This window comes from Sinocyclocheilus grahami, unplaced genomic scaffold, assembly GCF_001515645.1.
Source record: "Sinocyclocheilus grahami isolate Dianchi unplaced genomic scaffold, SAMN03320097.WGS_v1.1 scaffold172.1, whole genome shotgun sequence".
Taxonomy (NCBI): domain Eukaryota; kingdom Metazoa; phylum Chordata; class Actinopteri; order Cypriniformes; family Cyprinidae; genus Sinocyclocheilus; species Sinocyclocheilus grahami.
Genome location: NW_015505351.1, coordinates 1,247,898 through 1,265,127, shown reverse-complemented (window position 1 = coordinate 1,265,127; position 17,230 = coordinate 1,247,898). Strand labels below are relative to the sequence as shown.

At 37.0% G+C, this 17,230-nt stretch overlaps 1 protein-coding gene across 1 annotated transcript in view; it reads left to right on the top strand.

Moving 5' to 3' along the window:
- Window positions 1-17,230, top strand: part of LOC107593515 (exocyst complex component 6-like) — a 65,328-nt gene that overhangs the window by 31,018 nt on the left and 17,080 nt on the right. Inside the window, exons 12-18 of the mRNA XM_016283254.1 lie at window positions 1,571-1,642; window positions 2,131-2,228; window positions 2,328-2,433; window positions 2,844-2,953; window positions 12,395-12,506; window positions 12,595-12,729; window positions 14,871-15,050. Of these exons, the coding sequence (XP_016138740.1) occupies window positions 1,571-1,642; window positions 2,131-2,228; window positions 2,328-2,433; window positions 2,844-2,953; window positions 12,395-12,506; window positions 12,595-12,729; window positions 14,871-15,050 (813 nt within the window). The remainder of the gene's footprint in view (window positions 1-1,570; window positions 1,643-2,130; window positions 2,229-2,327; window positions 2,434-2,843; window positions 2,954-12,394; window positions 12,507-12,594; window positions 12,730-14,870; window positions 15,051-17,230) is intronic.

The following is a 17,230-nucleotide window of genomic DNA, read 5'->3' as shown; positions in this document are numbered from 1 at the left end:
TTATAGTGGTTATAGTACTCTTTATGGTTTTAATGACCTAATAAAGTAAATAGTGTGTATTAAAAGAGGGTAATAACAAAAGTTCATCAACATGAACATCTTTAACTTGGCATCTGTTCTTGTTATAGAAGTCTCAAATAGCTTTGTTTTTTTGTTTGTTTGTTTTTTTAATGATGTAATGAAGTGTGTTTGAGTTTGGACACTTGTCACATCATAGATGCTCAGCGATCGAAGCGGTGCCGCACGGTGCCGTGGGGTTTCATACGGCGGTGGGTGGGCAGGCCTGTGTGCTCAGACACTGACTAATCCTGTCAGCCATCACTCCCCTGCCTGGGTCAATCACTGCTCTCTCCCATTTAAGCTCACGGACAGGCCTCCTCCATCAGCAGCTGGGGAGGGCTGGATGGCCTCATTTAGATGCTAATGTAACCTAAAGACTCATTAAGACACAAGTGTATTTGATCAATGAGTGACTGGCTGAGAGTTACCCATTTAAGCCTCTTTCACACAGAAATTCCGGAAAATACACGGATAATGTGTCCCGTGATTTGTCCCGGGATCGTTTAATTGTGGTTCATTCACACTGCCAGTGATTTTCCGGAATCTGTGTGTGCATTCACGCACATCCTGTATAGATCCCGTAAAGACACGTGACGTTGTGATGTGACGTGTAATGTGACGCGTTCCGGTTCACTAGCTGGTGAACGATCACAGCTTCAGCGCAGATAGCGAGGAGCTACCTGATCTCTGCTTCATTACAGTTTGCACATATTTTTCGTCGTGAACATTGATCTTCCTTCAAAACACCTGGTAAAAGAGTCACACGATAACGTGCGCCATCACTACGACACCCTTTACTGCATTGATTCTGGCTTTTGTTCACACAGAGCTCATTCCGGGATTGAACCCGGCAATGTTACTAGGTCCCCAACCGTGTTTGCGTTCACACAGAAGGCACTCCGGCAATTTTCCGGGACCAACGTGCAGTGTGAAAGGGGTTTTAGAGGGAAAAGCTGAACCTAAACTAATCTGGTCTGCAGAAATGTGATTCGTTGGGTCTTGGATCCTCTGTTTGAATGGATTGATAACACAAGGTTTTATTGTGCAGTTTTCGGGGTGAATCGAATGAAAGAATGTCTGGCTCATATTTCAAACCAAAATTAAAAGAATGAAAGAAAATATATTTTGCAATAATACATTTAATTAAGTACAAGCTTCATCCAGTTCTCAAGTTATCTTTAAAAGAAAAGTAAAAATATATCTATCTAATAAATCTAAAAATATATAGGCCTATATCTAATATTTCTTTATTGTAAATTATGATGATAATATATAAGAGTGATTTTATTTGTTGTCATTTGTTATCATGATAAATTGGCTTCACTTCTAAAATCGTTTTGCTAATTTTATTTCTTTTTATTTTGGAGTGAAATATGACCTGCACATTTCTTTAAAAGATTCACCCGTAGATGCGTTATGTTCTAAACACATTTGTAAAGACTGCTATTTTGAAGATGCACTGTTTTGTTGTCATTCTTATCATTCTTATTGTTTTTTTTTAACCCACTAGTCCTACTGCAATGATCCCGACCTGGTCCTAGAACTGAAGAACCTAATAGTTATATTTGCAGACACTTTACAGGTATTCTCCAACTTTTTGTTTAAAGTATATCTGTTAATTTCACTTGAATTACACTTAGATTTTATTAATATTTATATCAAACATTAATGTCAAGATATCTATATGCTGTACATTTTATAAACTTGAACTATAATTTCTGTATAATTTCTGCTGCTTACTCACTGAACACTTACATCTCACGAACACTTGACAATAAACCGTGGAACACACAACACTATCATACATTTATTTAACACATACTTATTTACATTTACATTATGCACATAACATACCTGTACATACAAAATTGTCTACTTTGTATATTGTGTTTTTGCTATTTTGTACATTGTCTATTTTGTATATTTGTATAATATTCTTTTTAGTGTGTCTTGTCTTGTCACTGTCATTCTTTTGCACTGTGGAGCTTCTGTCACTAAAACAAATTCCTTGTGTGTGTAAACATACCTGGCAAAGCTCATTCTGATTCTGTAATTGCCTTGGTTTTGTAGGGTTATGGCTTCCCTGTCAACAGACTTTTTGACCTTTTGTTTGAGGTTAGAGATCAGTACAACGAAACATTGCTCAAAAAATGGGCCCTGGTGTTCAGGTGAGCTGAACTACAACTGCATTGTTTCTGGTGTTAGTGAATTGATATGGGTAGATTCTGCGTTATACAGTGACATCTGTGTTTCCTCTGCTGAAACAGGGATATTTTTGAGCAGGACAACTACAGCCCCATTCCAGTGGAAAATGAAGAGGAGTATAAGGCCGTGATCAGTCGCTTCCCCTTCCATGATGCAGAGATAGAAAAGGTTGAAATAAGATTTTTGTTGTTATTTTTCTTTATTGTTAATGTATGAAAGAAGTCTCTTATAAAACATTTGACAATTTAAACAAACTGATTTCTGTTTTAATATATTTTAAAATGTAATATATTTCTGTGATGGCAATGCTGAATTTTCAGCAGCCAATAATCCAGTGATTCAGAAATCAAACTAATATGCTGATGGATATTCTAAAAGATTCTTTCCAAGAAAGCCATTTTGGCCAATTATTTGAGATAATTCGTACCTTGTATTGAAAAATATATATATATACCAGTGTGATTCACAAGTGAACACAAAAGAAAGTGCAAGTATTTCTTGGAAAATGGGTTGTGAATGTCTGTTCTTATCGACTGGACATGAATCACCTTTTATTGTCTTTCTTGTTTATTAATCAGCAACAATTTCCAAAGAAGCTGCCCATGTCCCAGTCAGTGCCTCAAATCTACTCTCAAGTGAAGGAGTTTATTTACGCCAGCTTGAAGTTCTCCGAGTCACTCCATCGCAGGTAAGCAGAATCCACAACACCCATGAATCTACAGATAGAAGACATTCAACAATTTTCATTCTCATTCATCCAGTGTGCTTATTCTTGTTCAGAACAAAATGCAAATATTAATCGAAAATCAACTTTGGATGTAGAATCTTGTTAGCAAATACACAAATCTTCAATACTTATCTTGCTGGATCTGTCCGCTGCTTTTGACACGGTTAAATACCAGATCCTCCTGTCAACCCTATTGGCAAAGGCCATCTCAGTAATCGCACTCCAATGGTTTGAGTCTTACCTCTGAGATGGGTCCTTCAAGGTATCTTGGGAAGGTGAGGTGTTCAAGTCGCAACATCTAACAACTGGTGTGCCTCAGGGCTCAGTTCTTGGACCACTTCTTTTCTCTGTCTACATGGCATCACTAGGTTCTGTCATTCAGAAACATTGCTTTTCATATCACTGTTATGCTGATGACTCTCAACTCTTACCTTTCATTCCATCCTGATAATCCGACGATAGCTGCTCAGCTTGTCTAACTGACATTTCTTGCTGGATGAAGGACCATGACCTTCAACTGAACCTTGCCAAGACAGAACTGCTTGTAGTTCCATCAAACCCATTGTTTCATCACAATTTCACCATTCAGTTAGGCACATCAACCATAACTCCTTCAAAAACAGCCAGAAACCTTGGAGTTATGATTGATGATCAGCTGACTTTCTCAGACCACATTACTAAAACTGTCCGGTACTGCAGATTTGCTTTATTAAACATCAAGAAGATCAGGCCCTTTCTTTCAGAACATGCTTCACAACTCTTTGTTCAAGCTTTTGTTCTGTCCAGGCTGGACTAGTTCAATGCTCTCTTGGCAGGTCTTCAAGCCAGTTCTATCAAACCTTTACAATTAATCCAAAACGCGGCAGCAAAATTAATTTTTAATGAGCCAAAAAGAATGCACGTCACACCTCTGTTTATCAATTTCCACTGGCTACCAATTGCTGCTCGCTTAAAATTCAAGACATTAATGTTTGCCTACAAAACCACCACTGGCTCTGCACCCCTTTATCTAAATTCATTACTTCAGACTTATGTGCCCTTTAGAAGCTTGCGTTCTGCAAGTGAACGTCGCTTTATTGTGCCATCCCAAAGAGGCACAAAATCACTTTCACAGACTTTTAAATGAAATGTTCCCTCCTGGTGGAATGACCTGCCCAACTCAATCCCAGCAGCTGAGTCCTTAGCCATCTTCAAGTATCGGCTAAAAACACATCTCTTCCATCTTTATTTGACCCTCTAACTCTAGCACTCTCTATTCTAATTCTATTCTTTAAAAAAAACATTCCCCTTTTAGACTTGCACTCTGTTCATTTACTAACTGCATGTTTTCTTAAAAAAAAAAAAAACTAACACTAGCTGCTCTAGTCTTTTTGTATTCTATTTATTTGTTTTCTTTTTATTTATTATACAATTAACAAAAGCAAAAAGATCTCTAACACTAACTTGCTCTATTCTTTTTCTATTCTGTTTTCTTTTTATTATATATATAAAAAAAAACTTGCTACGTGTACTGCGTTAAGCCAACTGAGACTTGTTATAGCACTTGCATATCGTTGCCCTTTTGTTGATTTTGATTGCTTCTATTGTCCTCATTTGTAAGTCGCTTTAGATAAAAGTGTCTGCTAAATGACTAAATGTAAATGTAGCAAAACAACCAAAAAGAAGACATCTAGAAACAGAATTTGTCAGAATTTGGCTTGTGAAGCTGTTATCGTGACATGACCTTCTCCATGGGAAGCCCTCATTTACGGTTCTGAACTGTCTTTAAAACCACCACCCTCCCCTCCACCCCTAGCCATCTCTTCTGCCAATATTTGTTCTCTTTAAGCTCCGTGGCATTCGGCTGGTCGTTGTGAGGGGTCTGTGTTGTGCTTGTCACTGGCACCCCAAATTCTTTCCCAGAGGGTTAGAAGTGCACATAGCTGGAGGATTTTACCTCTCACTGTCCCTCTGAGGCGAGTAGCCACTGCTCAGCAGCAGAGATTAGTGGTTGACCAGTGGATCACCAATGCTGTTATTTATCGGCTAATATTTGGCTTTTTTTTTTATATATTGTAGCAGCTGCTACGTTTTTATTTTTGCCCAACAAGTTTCAAAAGCAAGACTTTTTTTTATTTTGGCAATGCTGAGAACACTAGCACCTGAGCTCTCATTCTCCATTTTATTTAGTTTATTGTTATTTAGTTTATTGTCTTTGTTTAACTGTTTACTATCTTATAAATTATTAGACAGAACTGTTAAACAAAGAAAGAAAACTAAATTTGAAAAACAATTATAATAAAATAACTTTTATATGAATAATAATACAAAGGTAAGCGCTACAATACTTACTCATGTGCTGTCTGCATTCAGAAAAAATGCTTTTTATCCATTAAAAAGTTGTTGAATATCTCAGAAATATTTAATGCCACATACTTTGCAAACTTTTGGAGTCCAACTTTTAGATCCTCTGATGTATGCACTGTGTCATATTCAGAGTTTACTGTATGTAAAATAAGAGAACATATCATTTGCTGTACACACAGACTTGCTAGATTTTTTTTATCAAGTTCATATAATTTTTTTCCATTTTCAAATTATTTCTAATTTAGTAAATATGTAAAATAAACGTAAATTTCAATGCAACATGTTATTTTCTGTCTTTGAATTGAATAGTGTCACACATTTTAACTAAATCGTTTTTTAAAAATTCATATTGATACATGTTTTCAAATGATTTCTAATTTAGTAAATATTATGTCAAACTAGTGCTGTCAATCGATTAAAAATAACTAATTAATTGCACATTTTTCCTGAAATTGTGATTAATCGTGATTAATCGATTAATATTAGTTTAGTTGTTTTTTTAAGACTGAATGCGAGTATCACTGATACCAGTACTACTGATGTCTCTATGAAATAGATTTTTTTCTCTAAAGTTTAACCATTAACTGTAGCCATTCAACATTACAGTATAATTGAGAACTATCAATTTTAACATTTATTAGAAAAATAACTTAATTTAATTTAAGGGAATTTCAAGCAATCTTCACATAAACCCATTATATTAAATGCAGTGGTGGAAAGAGTACTGAAAACATATACTCAAGTAAAAGTACCATTACCTTCCAAAAAATGTAGTGCGAGTAGAGTAAAAGTACTTGTCCAAAAAACTACTTGAGTAAGAGTAAAAGAGTAGCCTGTTTAAAAGTACTCATAAGTATTGAGTATTAAGTACTGAGCTGTGGATTCATAATAAACGCTGTACACCGCAATTTATACATTTTAAAAACGTTGTACATTCTGTAATTCACATTATCTTGTTTGTCATAAAGAATGAAGAATATCTATCATCCAGCAGTTTTAATTTTGACTGCCAACTCTTTAAAACATCATACATCAAAACAGCACGGAAACAGTATTCAGTTGAAGAAAAGATGAAAGTTATTCTTAGTACAATCATCCCCATTTAAATCATAAAGTTTGAAAAAATAGATTTAAAATCATGTGTAAGGCCACTGAGACAGCATGCTGTTGTTGCACATAAAATATTAATGTTTAGAGCAGTGCAAATACAAACACCATTAGAAACTCATAGTTCAGCATCACACACCATGATATGGGTTACAATGAGAGGCCATTTCTCTCCAAAACGGTGCGAGTTTTAGCATTTTGCAATAAAGAAATAAGAATAACTAAACTTGATAATTTATGTTACAACTTTAACATATATGCACATTGTTCTAGAAGGATGGCATCGTGCCATACCTTTTACACATTTACTCGAATTGCAAACAAAGTAGTTTCGCTTTCACAACGAAACACAGCGCCTTCACGACATGGCGGCGGCGGCAACAATACTACAGCAAGAATAAAAGTTACGCCGCCTTTCTTTGCGTGAACATTTGGGCGGCATTATGCAAATCTTCCCACATCGTGACGTAGACATGTGGGGGCGTGTTAGAACGAGCCGTTTTAGGTAGGCGTGGTTGACTCTTAACTTTTATATGTCTCTATGGATTTGAGACTTTAGTCTTTGCAACTTTACAGATCTTCTTTATGCACCAAGAGCTTGCAACACTCCAAAGAGAAATGAAAAATTGAAATCGCATCATATGACCCCTTTAAAGCTACAACAGTTATTGATTTTTTATTTATTTATTTTTTGTTCTTTGTTCTTTGATTAACAGACATCACAGCAGCTGGGTTAGGTTTTTTTGGTGCTATTACTTTAAGAGCTGCCGCTGCTGAACTTGACGTGGATCTGACACGCATCGTATTTTCTCACAACTCACAACTTTTCTGTCCCACTTCAGTTCTTAAAGTCTCTACTAATGAGTTGACGAGTTGAATCGGGTGTGTCAGATGAGGGAGACAGTGCTGGGGTGCTCCAGGACTATTGGTAACTTAATGACTTAACTGATGACATAACTACGACATTGCATGATCGTAGTTTCTTTCGTGTTTTAATATAAAATTATATACATTTCATAGCATAGCGTTGCATTTGTGCATGCAGTTGAAGAGTGCGCTACAAGCAAATATTTTAATGCCGTCAAACTGTAAAAATGAATCGCCTGCGTTAACGCCGATTTTGACAGCACTATGTAAAACAAATAGCACTGCGGCAACACCGCAATTTAAATAGTGTAATATCATAAATATCAGTAGTCTTTTTCATATTAATTTATTTTCTAATTATTTTAAATTTAGATATTAAACATTTGCAGCATGATATTTACTGTCTTTAAATTGTATAATGTGTTACCATATATCATTTTTTTCATATTGATTCATTTTCACATGATTTCTAGTTTGGAAATCAATGAGGAAATCAGTCTAATATGTTAATGGATATTCTGACAGATTTTTTCCAAGAAAGCCATTTTGGCGAAGTAATTGAATTAATTAGTGCCTTGTGTGATGTCAAAATAGTCTCAGAATGAATATATTTACCAAATGTGTTTGTGTTTAGTGGAAAATGGGTTATAAATATTATGTCAAAAAATATAAATTTCACTGCTGCGTGTGTTACTTATCACCTTTAAAGCTGCAGTCCGTAACTTTTGGCGCTCTAGCGGTTAATAAACAGAACTGCATGCATCTTGTGGAAGAACATTGTAGCCGAAGCTACTTCTCTCTGTTTATGTCTATGACGAATCACGCAGGTACTGGGCTACTCCGCAGTGGTTCCACCAGTACCAGTCTGAAATAGTCAGAATATAAAAACGTATAAGTGTAACGTAGTGATTCAGCAAAAGCCAAAAACACGGTTTGGAAAATGGATTCATCATGTATTCGCTTATTATATACATTTGGTAAATTTTGAACACAAAAAAGTTATGGACTGCAGCATTAAATTGTGAATGGTGTGATATATATATATATATATATATATATATATATATATATATATATATATATATATATATATATATATATATATATATATATATATATCGGCTTTGTATTGGTCGTCAAAAGTTGCATATCAGTCGACTGTCTTCTCATTGTCCCTTTTCCACCAAAGTGGTGCAGTGGCTGAGCCGGCGCTCGCCCAGGCATTTCCACAGAATACCAGCCAAGCTGCTTTTGCTTTGAGCAGTGAGAAGAGTGTGATGAGACCCACATGAGGCTGTCAGAGCATTTATGGATTGGTCTAACACAGTCTTTTCCCCTCCTGTCCCTCCACTAATCAATGCAAACAACTGCAGATTTCACACTCCTCTCTAATGGTTTCTTTGTTATTTAAGCAAGCGATAATGAGCGACCTCTGCACCTCTTCATGGAGCGTTTCCCACCTGATCACTCCCTCCTAATCAACACCTCACACCGAGACACACAGTCCCCAACCGCAAAATCAACACCAACCAGCAGTGTCCTGTAAACACTCACACCTTACAAGCGTGCTGGGCAGCAGTAGGGCTAGTTGTGGATGCGGTCAGTACTAATGGGTGCAGACAGCAAGCATACTGTGCTTGGTTAAAGAGAGAGAGAAAAAAAGGGAATTCTGTCACCATTTACTCATCTTTACTCACCAATTGTTTTTGTCCATACAATGAAAGTCAATGGGGTTTAATGTTGTTTTGACCACGGCATTCTTTAGAAAAAAATTATTTTGCAGAAGAAAAATCATTTTGGGGGCATAATGTACAAAAGTAGAGATGTGAATACATTTTTTAACATTTTTTAAGGGCGTGGTTGTTTTCAAAACAATGTTGCTTTCCGCTAACAATCGAATTTTTCTGGCAAATAGCAGAGTAGCACGTCAACTGCTATAATGCTACGCTGTATTTGAATTGTCTCTCTCTTGCTCAAGTATTGTCATCTTACGTGTCTACTTGGCAAATAAATAAATAAATGGACAAAATATTGTTCTAAATTTAAAAGATGTTTGTCTGAAGAATGAGCAAAACATTTTATGGTTTGCTTAAAAACTAGCATAGCATAGGAAATTGGTGACCTGGTACCACATATCTTTAATATACTGAGTATAGTCAGTTTAAAATTTAAAAGGTACATTTCAGTCAGCGCCGATAGCCTTGTGGGCATCGCGCCGCCATACAGTGTCGTTGCGCAACAGGCATCCTGAGTTCAAATCCCGACTCGAGAACCTTTCCCAGTCCCACCCCCATCTCTCTTCCACTTCGCATCCCGTCAATTCTGATCTGTCCTATTCATAGCTTTCAGTCACGTGACCGGCTCGAAGACTAGGAGGGCAAAACATCCATAGTACTGCAGCACAAGCCTGTCAATTTTCCATCTGTTTCCCAGCCTCAAATATTTAGATCACCTCTCAAAATAATAAAACAAAGGTATTTGAACAAAATGCAAGTTTTGGCCATTTACAATCCATAGTAAGCACCCGCGGCAATATTTCAATCAGTAAACAGTGTGACAAAACATTGTAAAAACACTTAAAGTGCCTTAATTTATTTAAAGGGATAGTTCACCCAAAAATGAAAATGGACCAGTGACGCTCCTAATTCTGATTGTAGATAGAGTGTCAATGGTCCATTTGAGAGATAGGTGGTGGTAATGCACTTATATGTCTGCGATCTGCAGTAAAGCAAGAAGACGACGCGCCATGCGCCGACTGTTGAGAACGCGCTCAGAACAGTTTGGACATTGCGGTGAATCAGAGGTAAAAAAAACGATATAAATACTGTTCAGTTTCTTGCACAAACCGATCGTTTCGTGTCTACACATCAATGTATCGTCCCGAGCCGCAGGGTTTAATTTGGTTTTGTTTGTGTATGATTTTTTGCCTCTCAAAGCCGTGATTCCCATTCACTTCCATTATATGACTGACAGACTGCAACGGTTTGAGTTAAAAATCTTCGTTTGTGTTCTACTGAAGAAACAAAGTCACCTACATCTTGGATGCCCTGGGGGTAAGCAGATAAACATCACATTTTCATTTTTGGGTGAACTATCCCTTTAAAACAGTAATATTAAAGATCAAATTCAGTAATCACCATATTAATGATGCATAGTTTACGTAGGCAAGCAGATGAGGCCGAAATATGAACGCAATCCGCTTAATGGTTCAGTGTTTTCCTTATATTTGTTTTCTATGGGAAACCATTTAATGTGAAACTTTGCACATTGTGTTTATATTCTAGGTTCATCTTCTTGCCTGTCCAAAATATACATCATCAATAAGGTGTTTACTGAATGTCGCTTTTTAATATCTGTGTTTTACTATATTACTACTTAATGCAGTCTGTGTAAAAATAACTGTCGGTCAGTGGAGCAAAGCTTCGTTTTGCCCTCCAGGTGGGCGTTCCTATAAAGGTGTGACGTCACGTGAAAACTATCAATTGAAATAAATTTACATTTTTGGTGGAAAATGGCAACAAAAAAAAAGGTCAATTTCATGTCCATTGATGATTGCATATCTTCTTTAGAAAAAATAATATTTTATCCTAGCGAAACCATGTAATAATCTCATGCAAATATTTTGCGCATCCTGTTTGTTTTCTTGAAATAGCATTGATGTCCTCAAAATATCATCCTCTGAAATAACAATTAAAAAAAAAAAAAGTTGCAGTGAACATTATCTATATTAAATTTATTTTTAAAGTCTGAATAAGTGTTTTTAAAATTCAATTTAAATGCTCTTAAAATGAAACGTTCAACTAACTGAACAATCCCCGCAACTAAAAAATGGTTTATCACCATGCATCAAGCATCATGATGATTTTTTTCTTTTGTGGTGGACACTTTGGACACATTATTTTAAGTGTCCTTTTCTTGTCAGTATTTTATCTACGATAAAACTAAAAATCAAGTCGGGAATCTTGGTGTGATTCCGTAGTCATGTCAAAGCAGTAACTAAATCAGCATACTATCATCTCAAAAACATTGCAAGAATTACATGTTTTGTTTCCAGTCAAGACTTGGAGAAACTTGTTCATGCCTTTATCAACAGCAGGGTGGACTATTGTAATGGTCTCCTCACCGGGCCTTCCCAAGAAGACCATTAGACAGCTGCAGCTCATCCAGAACGCTGCTGCCAGAATTCTGACTAGAACCAGAAAATCTGAGCATATCACACCAGTCCTCAGGTCTTTACACTGGCTTCCAGTTATATTTAGGATTGGTTTTAAAGTACTTTTACTCGTTTATAAATTACTAAATGGCCTAGGACCTAAATACATTGCAGATATGCTCACTGAATATAAACCTAACAGACCACTCAGATCATTAGGATCGAGTCAGTTAGAAATACCAAGAGTTCACACAAAACAAGGGTGATCTGCTTTTAGCTATTATGCCGCCTGCAGTTGGAATCAGCTTCCAGAAGAGATCAGATGTGCTTGTTTAGCTGTGCTTTTACTAAATGAGCACTGTGCTACGTCCGAACTGTTTGCACTGTATAATCATTTTTATTCTGTATTCATCATTTTATATCATTTTATATATATAAACATGTTTAACTCTTTTAATTAATTTTTAAGTCATTTAAATTGTTTTTATTGTTATGATTTATATTTTTTATGATGATTTTAATTCCTTTTATATGTAAAGCACTTTGAATTACCATTGTGCATGAAATGCGCTATATACATAAACTTTGCCTTGCCTTACGATAACCTATTGTCAAGGAGTATAATAATTGACTGTCAAATATGTTGAGTTCACTGTTATGGTGTGCACTATTTTTTAATGATTGCCATTCAAATATATCATCAAATTTAGGTTCACCTGATCAAGAAAATAACATGCGGTTGTCCAGACAAAGCCTTTAAAAGTGATTTAACCTTCTATGTGTCAGAGGAAACTGAGTATATATTTGCATGAGCTAACAATCCGTGCAAGAGTTAACAATGTGTCCTGTCGACTATCTTATGAGACATAATTAAAAAGTAAGTCTTTGTGCAAAGATTGAACATATTTCTTGGTTAACTTGTATTTCAGCTCAACTGAGATTGACGACATGCTCCGTAAATCCACCAACCTGCTGCTGACGAGGACGTTGAGCAGCTGCTTACAAAATCTAATCAAAAAGCCACACATAGGATTAACTGAGGTAACGTTAATGTGACGAATCGCCTCATTCTGTCTGCGAAGCTCAGTTCGAAAATAACGTATACCTTCCTTTCTGTTATGTTTTTCAGCTAGTTCAAATTATCATCAACACCACCCATTTAGAGCACGCGTGTAAATACCTGGAGGATTTTATCACGAACATCACCAATGTTTCTCCGGAAACGGTTCATACCACAAGACTCTACGGGCTTTCCACCTTCAAGGTAAAAGTCATTCACAGACATGTTCTTTAATTACACATTTCACTCCCGCCATGGGCTCACTGTGATCAGAGAGCAGCCATCTGGAGTGGTTCCCTCAGAGTAAATCTGTCATCGACAGCACAGGACAAGAGCCGCCTCAGGCTTCACGAACTGCATACTGAGCTTGTTTTGATGCTACTGTGTTAAATGTATCAAACCAGAGGTGTTATTGGGTGACCTCTTTTTGATTCATTAAACATGCATCAGCATGTTAGCATTGCTCAAGTTTGATTACAATGAATTTCATAAGTATTCACCCCCACCCCTTTCCACATTTCGTTTTTTTACTACATGAAATTGCATTAGATAAGGATTTTTTTAACCGTTTAAGGTCCACCACGTTTAGCAATTGATATGCCTAGAAAATATTTTTAATTGTAGCATGAAAAGCTAGCATAGATGACAGAGGTCGAAATGAAGGTGTTATCAGGTGACCTCTTTTCAGTCATTAAACGCGCAGAAGCATGTTGGAATTGCTCAAGTTTGATTACAATGAATTGCATAAGTATTAAAGGGGTCATATGATGCTTTTTAAAGATCATTATTTGGTGTATTTGGTGTAACAGAATATGTTGACATGCTTTAATGTTCATAAAACACATTATTTTTCAAATACTGTACATTATTGTAGGTCCTCTATGCCCCGCCTCTCTCAAATGCTTAGTTTTCTACAAAGTCCCTCCTTCCGACAAGCGCAGTCTGCTCTGATTGGCCAGCTGACCCAGTGCATTGTGACTGGCTGAACACCGCAAGCACTCGTCGGAAATGTAACGCCCCTTACCATAATCGCTTCAGCATTCAAAATAAATGTAAAGACAGAGCCCGAAAGGGAAACAGAGTCGCGTTACAGACACAGTGATGAAGCTGGTCTCTCTCGCTCTCTCTCTCTCACACACGCGCGCAGGCACGCACGCACACACACGATGCGCAAAACTCCGCATTTGAACAGTCAATAGCAAATACTTAAACTAATAACAAAACAGTAGCTGATTCAGAAGCGCCAGATTGTCATAGCAAAGTCAGAATTACCTCCTCTCCTAGGTTCACGAAACGGTCGTCCATAAAATGCATTTCTGTTCTGTTGTAAGTGATCTTAAAGATTGTTAAATGCATCTACTTTCGGAAGGCCAAATAAAATGCTTTTGCTTTCGCCTAGAAACACACAGCGTCTCCCTGACATGCTGCTTCAACACTAACTGTGGTTACTGAAACCACGCCTTCTTTCTTTGCGTGCACATTTGGGCGGCATTATGCTAATATTCCCACATAGTGAGGTAGATATGTGGGGGCGTGTTAGAACGAGCCGTTTTAGGGGGGCGTGGCAGAGTCTTAACTTTTATAAATAATATCTCTTTGGGTTTGAGACTTTAGTCTTTGCAACTTCAGGGATCTTATCTATGCACAATCAGCTTGTAACACTCCAAAGAGAAAGGAAAACTTGAAAACGCATCATATGACCCCTTTAAGTATTACCCCTTTCCACATTGCATAAGTATTAAAGTAATTTTTTTCACATTTTGTTGTTTTGCGACTTGGAATTGCATTTGTTAGATAATTATTAACCATTTGAGATCTGCAAAATGTTTACCATTTGATATCTATGCAAATTATGTTTGATTGTTGCATGACGATTAAGTGGTTGCAACATTTATTGCTTCAGTTGGCAATTGATTTCCAGTGCAACTAGGAATTTTCCACATTTCGCTGTTTTTTAATCTTGCATTCGATAGAACATTTTTACCATTTAATATGCCAAAAATGCTTGCCATTTGATATTCATGTGAATATTTTGGATTGTAGTGTCAAAAGTAAAACAAATTTAAATGCATCTCAGGATTCAGTTGGCAATTGATTGTAACAGTGTTTGTACACTTCTGGAGGAATTTTCCAAATGTGGTGGTTTTACAACTTGGAATTGCATTTGAAAGGGAATATTTACCTTTTTTAAAAGTGAAACAAAAAAGCATACATTTAATTGTTGCAACATTTAACAAGTACATTTCAATACTGTTTAAAAGCATCCCAGGAATCATTTAGTAGTTGGTTGTACCAGTGTGTGTGCACTTCAGGAAAATTCTGAATGCATGGTTTCTTATTTTTAGGATGCTAGACATGCAGCCGAAGGAGAAATATACACCAAACTCAACCAGAAGATTGATGAATTCATTCAGCTGGCTGATTATGAGTGGGGCATGGCAGAGTCGGACGGCAGAGCCAGCGGCTACCTCATGGACCTCATTAACTTCCTGCGTAGCACCTTCCAGGTCTTCACACACCTTCCAGTAAGTTCCATACCATCCTATTCATATGCAGTCTCGCCATGAATTTGTGACCATTCTTCACCTGTGAGTTCATGTAATGTGTGTTATTGCATGTGTGGCGTCAATCAGTGTTGCATTTATAGGTGTTTAGATGGTCATACCTGGGCGGAAGTTCTAGGAGCCAACACATTTTCTAGTTTATGCCCCTCTTTTGACTTTCCACTGTTTGATATTAGGTGTAAATCAATGCATATGTGCACAGGAATGTCGTGTTTGGTGTTATAGGTGTCATTACACAAACATGCAATGTCCATATCCAAAACCAATCAAATCTCTGTCTATTCCTGCACATAATCCACACAGACAACTCCCAGCCCATCCATTCACTGAGAATGATACAGCATGCATGCATCTCTTCAGCTGCCCTGTCCTCTTAAACAAATTACTTTAACCTCCAGTTTAAGTTGGCTATGCTTTGGTTTCTCAACAATGTAACATCTTTCCTGTAAGTGAATGTATTCCTTGATTTATTTTCTGCCAGGCATGCTTGGTTTTTCTGATTTTCCTTTGTCTGTCCATTTATTATCGCTATACTTTCTTTCCCTGTCCGTGTTTTATTTTCTTGGGGTTTCCGCTCAGAATAACAACAATGATCATGCTGCGATGTCGGTAAGTAGACCCTCTTCGAACCCTAGAGGAGGAAGAGAAAAATTACAATAATTTAAATAAAAAAAAAACAAAAAAAGACATTAAACCTGCATGTTCATGTCAGCTCTGTGGACTTGCTGCCAGCCTTGTTTTGCTTCCCTTTTCACGTGCAATGCAGAATGTAATCCAGATCGATTGGCATGCTGCCCCTGATTTGCTGCCCATTATTGTCTGACGCTGATACCAGTATCTGCAGAACACGTGTGCCATTCTTACTTGAGATTCACTAGCACTACTCACAGCATTAAAGGGACAGTTCACCCAAAAATGAAAATTGTCACCTTATGCTGTTCCAAAAACATTTATTTATTTATTTTTTTCGGAACACAAAAGAAATTATTTTGATGAGTATTTTTGCCCATAAAATGAATGTAAATAGGGTCCAAAACCTCATTGAGTTTGATTGTATGGACAACATTTTTTTGGGTGATCTATCTCTTAAATGGTCTCAATCATGAGTGTCTCTCAATTCAGAATGCTGCTTTATTAATGCTGCATAATGACACATTCTAACCTACTACCCTATCAGGACAGCTAGATGTCATTATATGTCAAGTATACTCAGATGTTACATAATCTGTATGTTAGCACAGTTAACTCACTTCATACCAAGTAATTTAATATATGCTGATTTAGTGTAAACATAGGCCATAAAAAATTGTGTTTGTGGAGATGAAAGCACAAAAAAGTGTTTTAGAACGTAATAGCCATTCAGATCACGTTTTAATGAAACTTGCATCTTTTTTAAAGGGGTCATATGATGCTATTTTAAAGATCATTATTTGGTGTATTTGGTGTAACAGAATATGTTGACATGCTTTAATGTTCAAATAACACATTATTTTTCAAATACTGTACATTATTGTAGGTCCTCTATGCCCCGCCTCTCTCAATCACTTCGTTTTCAACAAAGCCCCCTCCTTTGACAAGTGCAGTCTGCTCTGATTGGCCAGCTGACCCAGTGCATTGTGATTGGCCGAACACTACAAGCACTCGTCGGAAATGTAACGCCCCTTAACATAATCGCGAGCTTCAGCTTTCAAAGTAAATATCAAGACAGTTAATAATGTGGTTAGTTTTACCATCAGTTCAAGCCCGAAAGGGCAACAGAGACAGACACAGTGATGATGCAGTACACAAGCCGCGGTTAAGACAGATGACGTGCTATGATTTCTGACAGGCAGTTCACTCTCCTGTGATGTGACCCTGTTCCCCTCACACACACACACACACACACACACGACGCGTTACTCTGCGCTGCGCAAAACTCCGCATTTGAACAGTCAATAGCAAATACTTAAACTAATAACAAAACATAGTTATAGTGGCTGATTCAGAAGCGCCAGATTGTCATAGCAAAGTCAGAATTACCTCCTCTCCTAGGTTCACGAAACGGTCGTCCATAAAATGCATTGCTGTTCTGTTGTAAGTAATCTTAAAGATTCCTAAATGCATCTACTTTCGGAAGGCCAAATAAAGTGCTTTTGCTTTCG